This window comes from Homalodisca vitripennis, chromosome 5, assembly GCF_021130785.1.
Source record: "Homalodisca vitripennis isolate AUS2020 chromosome 5, UT_GWSS_2.1, whole genome shotgun sequence".
NCBI classification, from domain to species: domain Eukaryota; kingdom Metazoa; phylum Arthropoda; class Insecta; order Hemiptera; family Cicadellidae; genus Homalodisca; species Homalodisca vitripennis.
Window position 1 is genome coordinate 22945220 of NC_060211.1, and position 21318 is coordinate 22966537.

Consider the following 21318-nt stretch of genomic DNA (forward strand, 5'->3'; position numbering starts at 1 on the left):
GTAAAATATACAAACGTAAATGGTTAAGAGGTCAATTTACATGCAGCTATATCACTTTATGGACTGATAAACAGTGAAAAAGATACTAAAAGATGCATAACATCCAGGTAATAAACTCATTAAAGACTTATGAACCTTTACCGCCACTGACGGACATATATATGAAGGAAATGAATCTGATCCAAGAAATTTTCTGACAACAATTTTTATTTATTTCACTAATACATATAATTATAAATTTATCAATTATATTTAGTTCTGTTTTTAATATTAACAGTAAAATACACTATATTCATATTATTACAATCGTATATATATAATTATATATATATATACATATATATATAAAATTATACATATATATATATATAATTATTAATATAATAACGTTATGAGACAAAATCTTTTCAGTCATTACTAACTCTTAGTTCTATCCTTAAAACACAAAATATTCATTAAACAACAATTCTTATTCATTTTTAAAGCAGGTTGGTCTCGAATTGCTGTAACACCGCCATAAAACGAACAGGGTTGCTGTTTTCATAATGATTTTTCAGCAATTTAATAATTTTTGAATACAACTTTACACATTAGTTTAAAACAAAAGTTCATTTTTCCATTTATGCTCTGAGACAACAGTTCTAAATAAATAGAACATTTTGATGAAGCGAAAGCCATTACATATGTTTCCCAACACAACTCCAATAAAGGACTTTCATAAAAGTTTGTAACAACTTTACTCTGGGAACTCTAGATGATACTGTAAACGGCAAACTTTGAAGTCACGTTTCATAACTTGAGTTTGTAGCGTTGAAGAGATAAACGATTCCTCAAGTGTCAATCTTGATTACACCACATTTTAAAGTACATAATGGCGTTTAGAATTATAATAGTTTTAATGTATAATTATGAAACAGGATGCGTTTTAAATTGAAATGATTAATTCGGTGGTTTCGCCTTCCGTAAACCATTAATAATCTCGTAGCCTTGGCGATAACACTATATCAACCCACTTAGGTTGAGAATCCAAATTAACAACCAAAGTATTTATTTAGATTTACGAGTTTTAACATGGAATTAGTTTCTCATTACTTCAGGTGTAACAACCACAAATTCGTAATTATTTCAAGCTGGTTTGTAACATGAAAACAAGAACGTTTACCCAATTACTTGGAATAACTTGTGGCATTCACCCACTTGAAATGAATAATGTTTACTGTTGTTTAAAATTTTAATATATTTTATTAATTTACTTATTCCTGAAAATAAGTTAACCAATATACGCCATACTGTTAAGAGCGGAATCATTTGAATCCAAATATATGAACAAATCTATATTAAAATTAATTTAATCAGACTTTTATCACCAAAAATTTCGTAATTCATTTCGAAGAACATGTTAGTAATCTATTGTTCAGTGAAAAGTTAATAATGATTTAATTTTAATTATGACATGAGAAATTATTGGCAACGGCGTATTGTAAATAAGAACACGATGTTTTAAATTTTTATATACAATATTATTCTAAATTTAGAACAGCAAACAGCAATTTATACAGTTTACATCAATTTGGATTCAAACAACTAATTTACATTGCATACGTATATATGATATAAAAAGTAAACACAATGATAAGTTGACCCACACGTATGTATTTGGAGGGATGGCTCTTTTTATGAATTTACTGATTTCAATGCCTTATCCCCCAGTACGGAATAGGGCAAAGGATATTTTGTATTATCTATTTATTATATTTAAATATATAATATATAAGTTAAATATATTATTTTCCGTTATTAATTTATTGTGTTAATTGGATTAGCGTTAGTGAAGCCTATCAGTCGAGGGGCTGGAAAAATTGCATGTATCTTGTCTGCCTATCTTTCTAACCGTCTGACAGTCGTTTGACAGGTATTTGGTCTTCCGATCATATGTCAGTTTAGTTACTTAAACGCATATGTTACAGATACGGCCAAATACAAAATAATTGAATCGGAAAAAGTAAGCACTCTGTGGTGTAATGGTAGCACATTCACCCGGCAAGTGAGAGATACGGGTTCGACTCCCGGCGGAGCAAGTACTTTTTGTGATTCAATGCTTATTTAAATTAAATAAGGCTATTGCCATTTATACGATTTAATGTATATATATATATATATATATATATATATATACACATATATAAAGGCAACACTGAGTTAGATACAGCTCTTGAGCTTTGTCTCCAATCAAATCTTAAGGGGTGTCTTGTCATTGTTCCAATACCTCCGTTAGTCTTATAATGTTTGCTATTGGTATTTTTAAAAAGATCTAGAATAATACGGCTGGTGGTAATTGGAAGTATCCAATGACTATCTGGAGAGTTTATTGCTTTTTAATGAGTTTTTGGAAATTTGTATGGCTAAGCGATCTAAATGTTAGACTTCTGAATAAGACATATTAAAAGTTCAACTAATTTTTCCATTGAACTCGATTATTCAATTAATTGACTTTCTTTCTTCGTTTGTTTGATAAGATTCTCGCACAGGCAGCAGCTCAAGAGATTGGACAGGATAAGGCTTAAAAGGATATTAATCTAGCCTTCAAAATCATATACAACCTAAACGACTCTGAATAATAATTTTTAAATATTTCAGTTATTACAAAGCCTATTCATCTAGAAATTTGTCTATGGTAACAATTCGACTGATGTCTCTACCTTCCCTAACCACGAAAGTAACAACCCTAAAATGAAAAGGAAGATACTCAACGTCGACGTTGTGGTAGTGATATTTTGGAGAAAACCGCTTAAATAAATAATATTACGCATAAAAGACTAATTAAATGTCTTAATTCTTTCCAAATCGGAATTGGTTTTAATATAATGTGTAAATTTGGATGGTATTATAATTTATTTTTACAAGGTTTTCGGAGACCTTAATTTTTCCACGAATACGGTTATTAAACCTGATTATTTAATGCTCTTTGGTAAGACTTGGTTTTTAACCAGAAAAGGATGAGAGACTTTGATAAATAAGGGCTTTACTTGATATTCACATGAATTATTAGTATGGTATCAAATTTATTGTATCTATTCATGTAGACATTTCTCCACCATGACAATGCGAGGTGTGTTTGTACCCTCCCTATACCAGACAATAACTTAGCTCCAAAATGAAAATGAAGATGCTCAATTTTGACGTCTGTGGTAGTGATATTAGTTAAGTTATTAGTACATGAAGACGATTCTGTAAAAGTAGGTATACACTAATATAGTTTTATTTTATTTCGTGCCAGAAAAAAGAAAACAAAAGTAAACTTCACACTGTTTCATTTATTTTATTATCTAGGAATCGTTGAATCGCTCTAAAATCTAACAATCTCAATCCAATGGATACTTAGAACCTAAAAGAAGTGAACCGCCCTGGGGAAATGTCATGTCTGAAAATGACGTGTCAGAAACTACGCTTCGACTGCTGAACATTCTTTACAGATCCTGTATAACGTACGTTCGTGTTGACAAATGTTTGTTGCAAAGAGATACGCGGTAAAACACTTTCAGAAACATGTAAAACTCTCGCTCTCTGCTTGATGTAATATTTATGACACCTGTTCGTACATGTGAGATCATTTATAACCTTGGCCTACACTGCTCAGGCTGGTAACGTTACTGCAATAAATATATTTTGGCGTACTCATGGGATTCAATATCGACAAAATTAAATGCATAGTAATTAACGGTTTTTATTGAGTTTGTGAATTACCAGTGAAAAAAATACCAGTGGAGTTTATTTAAATTTTTGTGCAAAACCGTAAAATAATAAGTATTTTACTAGGCAGTAGTATTTTTTATTTCGGAAACATAAATTTTTAAATGTAAGAATGATGTCTGTAAACATGAATAAATTGACTATTTTGAGAAACACTAGACACTCTTTTGTTATTTTTACAGTATATTAGGTTAAAGTTTTTAAAGTTATTTATCAGTTATTTGAGTTAAAATAATGTATTTAAATAATTCAATATGCAAAGAATACACATGTCAGTAAAATAATACGAATTTAATATGTAAGAAACTATGAAAAAAAAACTACTGGGTTTTAATCTGACAGACATCACATTTTACTATTCAATTTTACATGATCAAACTCTTTTAAAGTTATTTTAATGTTTTCGTAATGTTTTTATTAATTTGTAATTAAATGGTTTACACATTTTAATTAACACATTTGGCTGCTCATAGTACATATTTCCCGACTTCTGTTATTTTAGTATCATTTAAGTATATTTAAAAATGGAAAAAACTGCTCTATTTATACTACATGTATTATTATATAAAACAGTTTATAACTGAAATGTTCCCAAAATCTGAACGAATACTTAAACGTTAAGACATTGTATGAATTGACTGATTCTTTTAATGTAAATAATACATATCATTTCCAATTTATTTATTCTTCGTGCAAGGCCTTTCAAAACTGAAGGTTTCCTCATCAGGTGACTCCACAAATAAATATTTACATAATTTGTATTACATAACACCATATGGTGTAAATATGTAAATACAAAGATTTTGGAAATATTTCAGCCAGTATGAAAATTAGATATGGCTAGGGTGTAATTTTTGAATAAACTGAGAAGAAAGAATTTTCAATAGGGCCCTCTTCATTGTTTATGAGTTTTGCTTTATTTATGTTTATTTATATATGTGTTATTTTATAAAAGTTATGAATAAGTGTGTCATGGATTTGGCTATTGTTCACCATGAATATTACACTAGTATAAAAAGGTCCAAAGTACCGTGAACAAGCAACATTGTTTAAGCAACTGCAACTTTCTATTATATTTTTCGTTAGTTAAAACTAATTACTTACCTCCGGCGGAGTCATATTTTTTTTCTTACATTGTTTGCTCTCTTCCCAGTTACTGAAGAATCAGATATACTTTAAGTCAGGGCATTTTTTAATACCAAAAAATCCATAAGGCTTAAAAGAGCCATAATTCGAGACTATAAATAGTTACGAGGTTATAAAGCAGTAATGGATAATGGTGTATCAGCTACTTTAAGTACTCAGTCTTTAATAATATTCTTGATGTAGTTTCTTCCACAAATTAAATATAGTATTAAGAAATTGAAAACATGGTACATCCAAATTACCAAGTCTAAAAGCATTAGTGGAAGTTACGTGGAATGTCTCTGATTTGGATACCATTATTTTCCAACTTAGTTTAATATACGAGTGTATTTCAAAATAAATTTTTCTTAGCTGCATATTGCGCATGGTCTTTTGTCGCTAATATAATCCTAACGAGATTATAAATTTAATTTTTCAACAGGAATTCAAACTTATAGAAAAGAATACAAAAAGTTAAAGTACAAAAAAAGCGGAACATTGTGAGCCATATTTGCTTTGTACTCCTTGAAACAAAAGCATCAATGCTCCCTTAATTATGATACAGATCTGTAACAATAACGGGAGGCTCTCCCAGTTTCAGTAAGAGAGTTCAACATCTGTTTACTCAAACCACAGGTAAGTATCGATACAAGTACTCACAGATTGCGATGTACACATTTTGAATATCGGGTCAATATTCATAAATCATAGGAGGGCCACAATTGGTCTATAAAGTAGGTTGTATATACACTTTACTCATTTTAAGCCCTTTGAATTTTGATAAAATAGTCTACATGTAACAATATCACTTAAGTTTGATGTAATATACCTTCTACACCATCAACCTAGCTATGACAGTTTTTTAGAAGTTTTATTTCTAACAATACTATGAACAACTGATACATGGTTCATAATGAAAAACAAAGTAAATGCGACTTCATATTAACTTTTGTACACATTTGTTTTATACTCTAATAATAAAGTATATACAATAACAAGTATATGCATATATGTATGTATGATATATATATATATATATATATATATATATATATATTTAAAACTACTTGACCCACTACTTTTACTTACATATACATTTTTTGAAACAATGATTATGAGAAAATTTATTTATCGTATATAAAAATAATACAATTAAATAAAATTGGTCAATATTTTACATTAAGCAAAAAATATTCATGCCAAAACCTCATACGGGAGTAATTAACGTAGTAGCTATGATCGATACTTGGCCTAAAAAACTACAAGTTTTACACGTAAGGGATTGACGCTCTCTGGCTTAATATCGCAAAGTCTCTTGTGGGAGTATTTAGTCACTGTCATCGATACTTGGCTTTAAAAAAATTACAAGTTTTACACGTAAGGGATTGACGCTCTCTGGCTTAATATCGCGAAGTCTCTTGTGGGAGTATTTAGTCACTGTCATCGATAAGTGGCTTAAATTTACACCAAACCAACGTTTTTTATCTGAATATTAATAACGCAGAGAAGGTATTTCATTCACTGAGTACCCTTATACTGTGTAGATCATTAACTTTACACAACTGATCATGTGATTAGCACGAAGAACATTCATGATCCCAATTGAAGTACTTTAGTGGACTATTTCTTATATATTATTTGCAAGTTTGTAAATACTCATGGACTATTTACTACAAAACCTTATACATCAACGGCTTGTCTGAATTATTTTAAAAACTATACGTTAGATTATTATTTTATACAGTTTTTATAAAAAATCTAGTATTCTTTGACTATTTAGCTGAAAATCCTAATAATATTATAAAAATGGAGTTCATAATAAATGTATTGATATCATTATTTTCTCGTAGGTCAGAAATTAGCACCAGTATTAAAAGAATCAGTCAATTCATACAATGTCTTAACGTTTAAGTATTCGTTCAGATTTTGGGAACATTTCAGTTATAAACTGTTTTATATAATAATACATGTAGTATAAATAGAGCAGTTTTTCCATTTTTTAAATATACTTAAATGATACTAAAATAACAGAAGTCGGGAAATATGTACTATGAGCAGCCAAATGTGTTAACTAAAATGTGTAAACCATTTAATTACAAATTAATAAAAACATTACGAAAACATTAAAATAACTTTAAAAGAGTTTGATCATGTAAAATTGAATAGTAAAATGTGATGTCTGTCAGATTAAAACCCAGTAGTTTTTTTTTCATAGTTTCTTACATATTAAATTCGTATTATTTTACTGACATGTGTATTCTTTGCATATTGAATTATTTAAATACATTATTTTAACTCAAATAAACTGATAAATAACTTTAAAAACTTTAACCTAATATACTGTAAAAATAACAAAAGAGTGTCTAGTGTTTCTCAAAATAGTCAATTTATTCATGTTTACAGACATCATTCTTACATTTAAAAATTTATGTTTCCGAAATAAAAAATACTACTGCCTAGTAAAATACTTATTATTTTACGGTTTTTGCACAAAAATTTAAATAAACTCCACTGGTATTTTTTCACTGGTAATTCACAAACTCAATAAAAACCGTTAATTACTATGCATTTAATTTTTGTCGATATTGAATCCCATGAGTACGCCAAAATATATTTATTGCAGTAACGTTACCAGCCTGAGCAGTGTAGGCCAAGGTTATAAATGATCTCACATGTACGAACAGGTGTCATAAATATTACATCAAGCAGAGAGCGAGAGTTTTACATGTTTCTGAAAGTGTTTTACCGCGTATCTCTTTGCAAACAAACATTTGTCAAACACGAACGTACGTTATACAGGATCTGTAAAGAATGTTCAGCAGTCGAAGCGTAGTTTCTGACACGTCATTTTCAGACATGACATTTCCCCAGGGCGGTTCACTTCTTTTAGGTTCTAAGTATCCATTGGATTGAGATTGTTAGATTTTAGAGCGATTCAACGATTCCTAGATAATAAAATAAATGAAACAGTGTGAAGTTTACTTTTGTTTTCTTTTTTCTGGCACGAAATAAAATAAAACTATATTAGTGTATACCTACTTTTACAGAATCGTCTTCATGTACTAATAACTTAACTAATATCACTACCACAGACGTCAAAATTGAGCATCTTCATTTTCATTTTGGAGCTAAGTCGAGACGTCAGAACCAGAGGGTGGTATCTGCATTTTAACAAATTTTACAGTAGAGCGTTTTAAAGTTTAAGACCTTCTGCAGGGCAACTTTATATTGTACTGAAAGAAATTCTAGGTTATAAATAATCAACAGTTTGTTAGTGTTTACAAAAAACCCCAGTTTATTGAAATATTAGTAAAATACAATTTTTTAGGCATTTTTAAACAAAACAAAACGTGCAGATGGAACCTTTTGTCCCTGAGTACAAATCAATATTTAAAGTCCAAAAGGTCCTTAATTCAAAACTGTATTTAAATAGTCTACATCAACTGTAGGCATCCATTTCATCATAGATTTTATGTCTTTAATCTTGTCTGAAGGTAATTTCTTCCTGTCTCGCACTACGTTTGCTCCCCAGAGAATTCTCGGCAGAGTAGTTGTTGCTCGTCCTGTAGATCTGTTCGACTTATTTTTTTTCACCAAGTTAATGCAGTTCCAAGGTTCCAAAGGATCATGGCTGGTTTTAAACTTTACTGATAGTAAATTAGATTGGCAAAATTGAAGTTGGCACACTTTAGTATAAGGGCAATCTTGATACGCAAGGTTCTTGCTTTGTGCTTGGAAGTCGAAGAAGTCATTTGTCAACATTTGGATTACTGAATAAGGTGACTTTTTATTAGATGCGATGATTACTCTTAAAAGAGAAACAGGGGACCAAACCTCAGTTACTTTGAGTGCCTTTTCAATGTTGGAATGCACATTATCTACTTCCTGTATGCATGAATGGCCTGGAGTAGAATATTTCATTGTTACTCGTTCAATGTGTTTATTTTTTGCCATAAATAAAGAAATGGCATATGAAATGACAGAGTTTCTGTTTTGGGGAACACAACTGTCACTCCACAAAATATAATCTTTAACATCTGGAAACGCTGAACTTATTTTTTCCATTATTTTTACCACTGCACTGGCAATATCATTCCCAGAACGACCACAAAGCGCTTCATGCCAAAATGCGCAATAGCCTTTTTTGTCTTTTGAGCAATGTGCAGTTAAGTTGTATACGTTCAACTTTCTTTTGTAAAAAAAACAGCTTACGTTAGCCCTAGGTAGCGCTATAACATTTTGTAAGTCAAAACATACAACGACTTCATTACTCTCTCGGTCTTTTTTCTTTCATTTCTCATAAATGTTTTATTGAACATATGATCATCATATTTGGCAGCAAGCTCTTCTGTCATTCGATTTTCTTTTAGGGACATAGAGTATTCTTCGCACAAGTCACATCTGTCGGACTTGGGTAGCAAAAAATCCAAATTATATTCATTATTGAAAATAGATCTATACATTGATATGGATAGAGGTTTCACCTTAAGTTCCTTGCAATGTTCAAGGTACATGTCAAACATTCTACTGATATTTAAGTCAGGGCTAAGATATTCTTTTGCTGTTTTTGCCCTGCAGTAATGGGACTCGACTTTTGCAAAAGATTCAATATGTTTCCTAAGAATATCTTTATCAGCTTTTTGCGTCATGTCTTTAGTTTTTTTTTCCTCTTTCGTCCGATTTCGGTACTTCACTTGATTTGTCCTTATTATTGTGAACATTGTAAATGGTCTTCTGACTCACTAAAATAGTTTGGAGAAAAAACTGTTTACAAACTCTAATCTTTTCGTTGTTTATATGTAAAAAATATGAAAAGGAATTCTTTTTCTGGGGATTATTTTTTCACCTTTGTTCTTACTGACATTTTTGCACTCTGTATTTCTTAGTATGAAATGATATTTTTCATTTTGGTCTATTTTATAATAGCTCAGCATAACAGCTTCACGCTCATCTTTGCTTACTTTATTACTACATTTAAATTTACATTTGCAGTCTAAGTGTTGAAGGTTCTTTTGAGGAACAATCTTACCACATGAGCTGGTGTATGATCTACCCGTTTGTCGCCTCTCCTTCCTAACATATTTTCTTCCAATTCTTCGGATTCCGCTGTCTTTTTCTAGTTTTTTTCTTTTCCTTCATCGGCGTTAGTTCATCAGAAGTGGAGTCTTTTTCTGATTCTGTTTCACTGTAAGGAACTAGAGATCGATTTATTTTTCCACTTTGGTTCACTGTTGGGCTAACATCACAAACAGAACTATAGCTTCCTTTCATTTTCCAGAGCTGGATCGGTATTGTTCGTTTGGGCTTCACTGGAAGTTTTATCCGTGTCGTCTGCATCAAACAACCTGAAAATAAACAAACGATGTTAGAACATAAAGCCAAAAGTCAACGATAAAGCTTTTTTAAAAGGCCAAAGCATAAAAACATCATGTTTACATAATAAAGTTTACAGTAGTTTTTAGTTATTCTCTGCAAGATGGAGACATACTAGGCCTACGCCATGGTTTAAAACTTCAAGTTAAGTAACATGAATATTTATGATGACTAACTTTTGTTTATAACCGTCAAATCATTGTTAAAATATAACAGTTAACCCACTAACTGGCAGTTGAAATGCGCCCGAATGTCATAGATTTTTTAAAAGCGATTTTGCAAGGGTTGACTATAAAATCCGTCAAAAATAGTCAATTACTGCAAAGCTACCTAGATTTGATATTAAAATGACCACAGATATAATCTAAACAAATCTAAAATAAACAAATATATATATATTCATACCTTTTTACAAAGTCTTCGTCGTTTTGGGGTTTGGTGAAAGAATACAATCCTCTTCGCTGTTACTGTCGTCAGGTGAAGGTATATATTCATCATCACTATTGATGTTTTCTATTGACAAACTATCATTTAAAACTGTCATCAATCCATTTATTTATGATATCACCATCCATTTTAATATGTTTACAAACACACAATGAAATTACTTTTAACACATTAACACGACAACATAACCTTACCAGCAGTGAAACAATACTATTCCCAGCTGATGCAGATAGAACTGTCTGGTTCTCAAGTTTGCCAACTTATGCAGATGGAAACTAAATTTCCCTGCTTGTAAAATATTAACTGTTCATAATTACACAAAGATTGTGTTATATATTAGTACAAAAAGGCTTAATGTACACATTAATACAATAAAATGAAAAAATCAAAAAAATTGCAGATGGAACCCTCTGGTTTCTGACGTCTCGAAGTTATTGTCTGGTATAGGGAGGGTACAAACACACCTCGCATTGTCATGGTGGAGAAATGTCTACATGAATAGATACAATAAATTTGATACCATACTAATAATTCATGTGAATATCAAGTAAAGCCCTTATTTATCAAAGTCTCTCATCCTTTTCTGGTTAAAAACCAAGTCTTACCAAAGAGCATTAAATAATCAGGTTTAATAACCGTATTCGTGGAAAAATTAAGGTCTCCGAAAACCTTGTAAAAATAAATTATAATACCATCCAAATTTACACATTATATTAAAAACCAATTCCGATTTGGAAAGAATTAAGACATTTAATTAGTCTTTTATGCGTAATATTATTTATTTAAGCGGTTTTCTCCAAAATATCACTACCACAACGTCGACGTTGAGTATCTTCCTTTTCATTTTAGGGTTGTTACTTTCGTGGTTAGGGAAGGTAGAGACATCAGTCGAATTGTTACCATAGACAAATTTCTAGATGAATAGGCTTTGTAATAACTGAAATATTTTAAAAATTATTATTCAGAGTCGTTTAGGTTGTATATGATTTTGAAGGCTAGATTAATATCCTTTTAAGCCTTATCCTGTCCAATCTCTTGAGCTGCTGCCTGTGCGAGAATCTTATCAAACAAACGAAGAAAGAAAGTCAATTAATTGAATAATCGAGTTCAATGGAAAAATTAGTTGAACTTTTAATATGTCTTATTCAGAAGTCTAACATTTAGATCGCTTAGCCATACAAATTTCCAAAAACTCATTAAAAAGCAATAAACTCTCCAGATAGTCATTGGATACTTCCAATTACCACCAGCCGTATTATTCTAGATCTTTTTTAAAAAATACCAATAGCAAACATTATAAGACTAACGGAGGTATTGGAACAATGACAAGACACCCCTTAAGATTTGATTGGAGACAAAGCTCAAGAGCTGTATCTAACTCAGTGTTGCCTTTATATATGTGTATATATATATATATATATATATATATATATATATATATATATATATATACATTAAATCGTATAAATGGCAATAGCCTTATTTAATTTAAATAAGCATTGAATCACAAAAAGTACTTGCTCCGCCGGGAGTCGAACCCGTATCTCTCACTTGCCGGGTGAATGTGCTACCATTACACCACAGAGTGCTTACTTTTTCCGATTCAATTATTTTGTATTTGGCCGTATCTGTAACATATGCGTTTAAGTAACTAAACTGACATATGATCGGAAGACCAAATACCTGTCAAACGACTGTCAGACGGTTAGAAAGATAGGCAGACAAGATACATGCAATTTTTCCAGCCCCTCGACTGATAGGCTTCACTAACGCTAATCCAATTAACACAATAAATTAATAACGGAAAATAATATATTTAACTTATATATTATATATTTAAATATAATAAATAGATAATACAAAATATCCTTTGCCCTATTCCGTACTGGGGGATAAGGCATTGAAATCAGTAAATTCATAAAAAGAGCCATCCCTCCAAATACATACGTGTGGGTCAACTTATCATTGTGTTTACTTTTTATATCATATATACGTATGCAATGTAAATTAGTTGTTTGAATCCAAATTGATGTAAACTGTATAAATTGCTGTTTGCTGTTCTAAATTTAGAATAATATTGTATATAAAAATTTAAAACATCGTGTTCTTATTTACAATACGCCGTTGCCAATAATTTCTTTTCATGTCATAATTAAAATTAAATCATTATTAACTTTTCACTGAAACAATAGATTACTAACATGTTCTTCGAAATGAATTACGAAATTTTTGGTGATAAAAGTCTGATTAAATTAATTTTAATATAGATTTGTTCATATATTTGGATTCAAATGATTCCGCTCTTAACAGTATGGCGTATATTGGTTAAACTTATTTTCAGGAATAAGTAAATTAATAAAATATATTAAAATTTTAAACAACAGTAAACATTATTCATTTCAAGTGGGTGAATGCCACAAGTTATTCCAAGTAATTGGGTAAACGTTCTTGTTTTCATGTTACAAACCAGCTTGAAATAATTACGAATTTGTGGTTGTTACACCTGAAGTAATGAGAAACTAATTCCATGTTAAAACTCGTAAATCTAAATAAATACTTTGGTTGTTAATTTGGATTCTCAACCTAAGTGGGTTGATATAGTGTTATCGCCAAGGCTACGAGATTATTAATGGTTTACGGAAGGCGAAACCACCGAATTAATCATTTCAATTTAAAACGCATCCTGTTTCATAATTATACATTAAAACTATTATAATTCTAACGCCATTATGTACTTTAAAATGTGGTGTAATCAAGATTGACACTTGAGGAATCGTTTATCTCTTCAACGCTACAAACTCAAGTTATGAAACGTGACTTCAAAGTTTGCCGTTTACAGTATCATCTAGAGTTCCCAGAGTAAAGTTGTTACAAACTTTTATGAAAGTCCTTTATTGGAGTTGTGTTGGGAAAACATATGTAATGGCTTCGCTTCATCAAAATGTTCTATTTATTTAGAACTGTTGTCTCAGAGCATAAATGGAAAAATGAACTTTTGTTTTAACTAATGTGTAAAGTTGTATTCAAAAATTATTAAATTGCTGAAAAATCATTATGAAAACAGCAACCCTGTTCGTTTTATGGCGGTGGTGTTACAGCAATTCGAGACCAACCTGCTTTAAAAATGAATAAGAATTGTTGTTTAATGAATATTTTGTGTTTTAAGGATAGAACTAAGAGTTAGTAATGACTGAAAAGATTTTGTCTCATAACGTTATTATATTAATAATTATATATATATATATATATATGTATAATTTTATATATATATGTATATATATATATAATTATATATATACGATTGTAATAATAATATGAATATAGTGTATTTTACTGTTAATATTAAAAACAGAACTAAATATAATTGATAAATTTATAATTATATGTATTAGTGAAATAAATAAAAATTGTTGTCAGAAAATTTCTTGGATCAGATTCATTTCCTTCATATATATGTCCGTCAGTGGCGGTAAAGGTTCATAAGTCTTTAATGAGTTTATTACCTGGATGTTATGCATCTTTTAGTATCTTTTTCACTGTTTATCAGTCCATAAAGTGATATAGCTGCATGTAAATTGACCTCTTACCATTTACGTTTGTATATTTACTCTCATTCTTTTTGGATTCTTTTATCTCTTCTAAAATGTTATCAAATTACAAAACTATTATTATTATCAATACCTTTTGTACCTTATGAATTTTTTTTGCTTGCAGTACCCTTAATTATTCATTAAGGGAGAAATGTGCTGTTTCCAAACATTAATTTTTGAAATAAACATTGACTATATTAAAATCAGATGATATCGTCTTTAAAGTGACGTAAACTCTGTATAAAGAGGTTTAAACAGGCATTTTGTATTTCATAAAAATCCGGTATTTAGACTTTGAGCTGCATTTTCCATAGCTTTCACCCAGAGCTCTTGATTTTCTTCCCTTCTTTCTACTACTGTTTTGTCACCTCTATTAATTTGTATTTTTTTCATTTCAATCCTATATGTAATATGTGTGAGACATTTGCAGTACTTGCTTAAGTTGTATTTGGTGATTCCATCACTTTGTAAGAAAGTTCTGCGTAAATTTCTGTAACTTCTTAATAAACCGCACATGTTTAAATTAAATTATTAAAACCAACTAAAGCAGGCACTTCAAACTTATAAAACATTACAGGAAAATTAGCACGTTATAAAATAATTTTTTGAATTGATTACTGAGTGAAACTAGTTTTTAAACCACTCTTCTGTGAATAAAAGTACTCATTTATAGTTTAAAGCACTTGGAAAATCACCGCATTGACCGCCATGTTCTGCTACCGTGAATAAAAGTAATCCTAGGGAAATTGAGTGAGGTTTCTTTTGAAGCAATTATGTATGATATTTTTTTGCAGTTTAAAAGAGTGAGTGTTTGGAAGTAAGAGGTCCTGGAAGTGCTTAGAAAAAGACAAGAAGGAAGAGTAGCCGAGTCAACGGAAAGAAACCAATAGTCATGACATGCTATTACTAGTGTGCATATAGTTTATCAAGTTTTCGGAGGAACAAGAAAAAAAATATGAGTTTTAAAGGAAAAGTAATAACAGAAATGAAACCGAAGTTAGAAATATCAAAGAAAGGCCCTAATTAATAGGCAACTGAAACATTTTTTAGACTGAAATATGTGAATCTATCTAGGTACTGTGTCAAAAATCCAATGTTTATTGAAACTGAGCAAACTGGTATCTGTGAAATCTATCCTACCATAACTTTGTCCTAGCCCAGTTTTAGTGTACATCACTTACTGATATTTTAGGTATCTCATTTAGAATAAGTACAAGTAAAAGAAATCATGTGATTTCATCTAATATAACGTAATACAATTTTTTATCTTAACGTTTTACCTTTACACGTTATAAATATAAATTTTCGAATATAAATATAAATTAAAACCGAAAATTTACTTTTTACGAGTTTTTATACTATCCTAAATCTTTTATATCAACATAGATTTCACGAAAAACTAAGTTATGTGTTTTACACAATAAATATCAGCTCTTGGCTCTTGGATTGCTAACTTAAAACTGTATTATTTAAAAATATTTTTGTTATATTCACATTGTTTTAAGAGTTATTTTTACATTATATCTACCTCGGCATATTTAGTAGATATAATGTAAAAAAATTTAAAACTTATATCGAAGTAGTGCCGAATTTCTACGATCGTTTGAGGATATGTTTTCTTAAGGACGACAGTTCACTATGATATCTATTGGAGCTAACAATTTTTTATCAAATGAAAATATTCTTAACATTAACCATCTACTAATATTATTAATTTTCAAGGAATAGGTACATAATTTAGCTTATTTATTTGACCGAAAAGTAGTAAACAGTTTGACGCTATATCAGGATAAAACTTTAGATAAATTGAGCAATCTGCTAGTTACTGGGCTGTAGACATGTACAAATAAACTTAAAAATGAAGAAAATCCTATCTGTAAAAGATAAGTTAGTAGATAAAAGTATCCTCATAAGTCAGTAAAGTCGGGTAAACAACGACGGAATCAATTTCAATGTTTGTGTTCTCGAGTGGTTAAGTGTATTGTTGCAACGACTATCTTTAGGTCTGTGCTGCAAATTGAAATAATAATATATCGTGGATGGTTACAGGTATTTATAATTTGATCTTAATGATGAGTGAATTATTTATTTTCTTTTACTAGGAATTTACCAGTTTATCTATATAAAAATGTGAAGTGCTAATAGAAACTACTATATATCAAGAATTTATAATTATTTTGGGAGTTTTTAATGGTGAAATTACATAGTGATTGGTACGTTTTGAAACCGAAAGTTATGGCTTGATTTAAATTATTATATTAACAAAGGGAATGAAGAAATAGGAAGCAGGGCATTGAATCAGGTGGCTGACCTGGGCCCCAACTATTCAAGTCCCCCCCCCCACCCCCCCCCCCCCCCACCCCCCCCCCCCCCCACCCCCCCCCCCCCCCACCCCCCCCCCCCCCCACCCCCCCCCCCCCCCACCCCCCCCACGGTATGATTCATACACAGCACATTGATATAAATAATTATTTTGAAATTTATTATCCAATGTATATACCAGAATAATGGACGAACCGTTGATACCACCTGTAGTTGTAGCAACACTTTGGTACCAACTAACATAATTTACAAGGTCACCATAAGAAGATTTAAGGATGCTTTGTGTACTTGTTTAATAAACGCAAAACTGTGAAGGATCAATTAAAATGTAAACAATACACTATAGTATAGTTTTACGAAAGTTAAATGAACTTTGGTTTTATTAATTTAAATATAAAATAAATGCTATTCTTATTGCCAAACTCTATTCTCGTGAAATTTAATTTCAATATCAGTAAATCTGGCGGAATTTCCGGTAGTTTAATTTTTTCATCAATATTTAAATATATTTAGTAAATAACTCACTATTTATGGTTTTTATATAGAGTATATATAAACTAGAATGTCCGCAAGCTTAATAGTTTGTGTCATTAACGTATTTTTTTCCAGGGGACTCCAGGCGGTTTGAATATCTTTGATCCAATACCACAAGCATCGGTAAGTTATGTCCGTAGTCACTATTATTTTTACAAAATAAAATTTTTATAACAATCTTGACCAATGACATACGTTTGAAAGACGGGCGTACTAGTTAGTTAAACACCACGTTACTAAAGAAGCTTCTAATTAGAGTTTTATTACTCGTTTTAGTACATTTTCAATACAGACCGGCTCCAATAAAAATGACTCCAAACTCATGAATAAGAGTGATTAATAGAGCTCCCAGACCTGATACCTCTAGATATTGAGCCCCTTAAAGTGATTTTGAAAGTTAAATCTCTGGAAATGGTTTTTGTATTTCAAAACTGGCTGTTTCCCGCTGCTTCGCACGCTTTCGTAAGCTTTGCCCGTGTATGAGCACTTTTAGTTCAAGTGAATTGTACTTTCAAACGCCTATCTAGTTTTGTATAGTTCAAGAAAATCTGTCAAAAGTGTATGTTAATGCCACTGTAAACGTGTTTTATTATAAAGTGTGGTCTAACAATCAAACTTTAAGTTCAATCGGAATTTTATTTTTTAGACAATTATGCCATCACAACTTAGCGCCTTAAAATAGTCTTTGGCTATTTAATACACATAACTATCTCGTAATTGCAGTTTATAATGTGCAGGCGCTTTGAAAAATTTTATTTTTTGTAGTACTGCCTACTGGCGAGTTACATTAATGGGCATAGCATAAAAACCTTCTCCTTAGAAAACTAAATATAAATACAAGTGTTCATAAAGATCGGTCAAATAGTTTCTGAGTCTATAAAGGACATATAGACAATTATATATATATATAATTATATATATATATATATATATATTATATTTATTACATATATATTATATATATATATTTCCTTTATATATGAATATAAATGTTTGTGATGATTGTGAAACTGGGCTAAGGGTCTTCTGATATTTTACCAGATTTGCTGCTTTTGTATTGTTTAAATAGCATAGCATAAAAACCTTCTCCTTAGAAAACTAAATATAAATACAAGTGTTCATAAAGATCGGTCAAATAGTTTCTGAGTCTATAAAGGACATATAGACAATTATATATGTATATAATTATATATATATATATGTATATTATATTTATTACATATATATTATATATATATATTTCCTTTATATATGAATATAAATGTTTGTGATGATTGTGAAACTGGGCTAAGGGTCTTCTGATATTTTACCAGATTTGCTGCTTTTGTATTGTTTAAATAGCATCCAAACCAAAAGAAGGAAAATTTAACCAGGTCAATGGGAAAGGGACAGATTATCATACTTGTTGTAAATTATCAAGTTCCCCCTAATATATCTAATCAATTGTCAGAGTCTTTACAATACACTAGATTTCTATATCTTCGCAATTAGTGATATTGTGTAATTATCTGATTGCAGCCAGAAGTTGTGCAAACGTTTGATCCCATACCACAAGCTCCTCCTCGTACTCAACCTTATGTAAGTTTTCACTGATTACACGAGTACTATATTTAAAGTGTAAATTGATTTAAATTTTGATTAAAATTAAATCGCCGATAGTGGTTGGGAATAAGTCTAACAAAAGCCCAATAAGTTTTTTTTTGTATTGTCCAACTGTACTGTAAGTATTCATTGATAGCGTATATTTACAAATACTTTAAAAACCAACCGTGAGGCTAAACCTTAGTAGGAAAAAATGCTGTGCTTTTTAACAAAGTTTATCTAAATGCAGTTTGCCTATAAGTATATTCAGTAACCCTCAGATGTTTAGCGGGTTGTGAAACACATCTGTAAAGTTTTACTCGTTTTGTGTTTCTTACTGTGTCGACTCCTGTTTTATGGAATTAAATATTGACATAATGGAAAAAATTAGGAATTTTAATGTTAAAAAGGGAAGTTAAAAAAGGAATTTTACCCATTGTTTTTTTTATATCATCATAAAGTTACTCATAACACGGCTACGAGCACGATAGGAAGGGATAATGCAATTGAAATTTGAGTTTAGACGAACAATTTGGAGTCATGTTCGTCTGAAGAGATACAAAGAAAGACGACGACGAAGAAGCTCAAAACGAAACAATTACACAGTTTCGACATCTCCTATAAATTACACCTATAAATAGGTAAAGTGGGAGTCTCATTGTCTAATCAAGTAAAAGTCTGAGACAGAGTCAGATACCAAATACTGCAATAAAAGGAAGGTGAACTGGAACTAAACTAAAATTTTAATAAAAAAAGTTAGTTTTGAGAAACGTCACGTTTCCAAGTTCAGATATTTTAGAAACGCAATGCATAATTTTATTGTGAGAAAATTTGATCTTATACAATTTCATCATTGAATTGAATTGAGTCACCTTCAGTGTGCACTGGATACATTAATATACAGTACTATTCAGAGCTATTTAGATACAAAACGCGATGCATAACATCATCGTATGAAAATTAGATCTTATGGATTTTAATAGTTGAAGTGAATTGAGACACCTTCGGTGTTTACTGGCTGCATTACTATACAGTACTATCCGGAAAGTTTAAGTTTTATTATTTTAATTTTTGATTTTCAGATAGATGAATTACTTGGTCCCGGAATGGTAGACCGTCCAGGATATTTTACTGCTAAGGTAAGAATCATTTTCAATTTTATATTATGAATTTTGAAAATAATGTAAAATACAAAAACAGTCAAATAATAATCAGAACACGTCTTCCGGCTTAAATTTGAACGTTTGAAAAATGAGTACTTCTAAGCTAGAGTACGTACATTTATTGGATTAAGGATGTCCCTTTAATATAAAATAAACCAAAAAGTAGTAAAAGGTGTCCATGGATCCCAAAATTGGGCAAGATGTCATGGTGTATCAACGCTAATTTAATATCGCCTGATAATACCACTGGAAAAATTTTTCGAATGGGCTACCTAATCGGTTTGTAGGGCGAAAGATAGATTCTACGTACTAGACTATGCATGTAATGGCATTAGTATGATTTGAAATGAGAAGCTGAAAGTTAGGTGAAAGTGTTGTAATAATTAACGAATCCACGATTGGGCGTAGAGTGTTTATTTTATATTTTAAAGTAAAGCATAACGAAATAAAAAACAAAAAAAATAATTCAACCACTATTTATTAGGTACATTTGTTTTAAATCTTTATCAAGGTCAATTTATTACAAGCAACATTGTTTTAATTGCTATAAATTAAAAATACCTATCATGGCTCCTATATGATCAAGGTAATAAGTTTAAAAGGTCATTTGCCATTGTTACAGGTTATAAAAGGTATAAAAAAGTTATAAAAGGTAAAAGGTATATTTCGAGGATTGGAACCTATCCTCTTCGTCAGGTGGAGGGTTACGTAAAAAAAACGGTTAATAATCCTTCCACCTGACGAAGAGAATAGATTACAATCCTTGAAACGTTGTGTTATACCTTTTTATAATCTGTAACCATGGCAAATGTCTGGAATCCTGTGAAATTTTAAAACTTTCCATTGTCAACAACAAACTTTAAATAATAAGTTTAATTAGAAAAGTACAGAATTATAGCTACTTATAAATCTCTATCGCGTAAAGATTGGTATAAGACATATCATTACAATACCGTTATTTCTGATTCATTTTTACTTCAAAATAGCTTTTGGAATATTTATAGTACAAATGGAAACGAAACCATTCCTTATTGTCTTAAATAAAGTAGGTCTTTTATGTAATCCAAAATTTTATATTTGAAAAGATCCGCATTCTTGAAGTCAGATAACATATTTTATAATACATTTTTGCCACAATGCCAAGTTGAGAAGAAGAACTTTGTAATGCTTTCGATATAGTAATGCAAATTCATTTTAAGTAGTATTTTATTATTCACGAAAACTCATAAATAGACATATATGAAGAACTAAGCCTTTAAAAACATGTCTTCAGAAGAAATGTTGTACACAATACAAATGGGGTTTAATGAACAATGTGTACAAAACTCGGACCATTAAAAACACTGTTCGAAAGTTTTAATAAATGTTAATTTGGGACTAAATTTAATAGTATAGTGAGAGCTAGGGTTTCACGGATTTAGTAATTTATATAG

General features: G+C 30.3%; 1 protein-coding gene across 1 annotated transcript in view; it reads left to right on the forward strand.

Annotated features, from left to right (window-relative positions):
- Positions 1-17221: 17221 nt before the first annotated feature.
- Positions 17222-21318, forward strand: part of LOC124363378 (basic proline-rich protein-like) — a 75412-nt gene continuing 71315 nt past the window's right edge. The window contains exons 1-3 of the mRNA XM_046818629.1: positions 17222-17264; positions 18660-18719; positions 19805-19861. Of these exons, the coding sequence (XP_046674585.1) occupies positions 19829-19861 (33 nt within the window). The 5' untranslated portion in view covers positions 17222-17264; positions 18660-18719; positions 19805-19828. The remainder of the gene's footprint in view (positions 17265-18659; positions 18720-19804; positions 19862-21318) is intronic.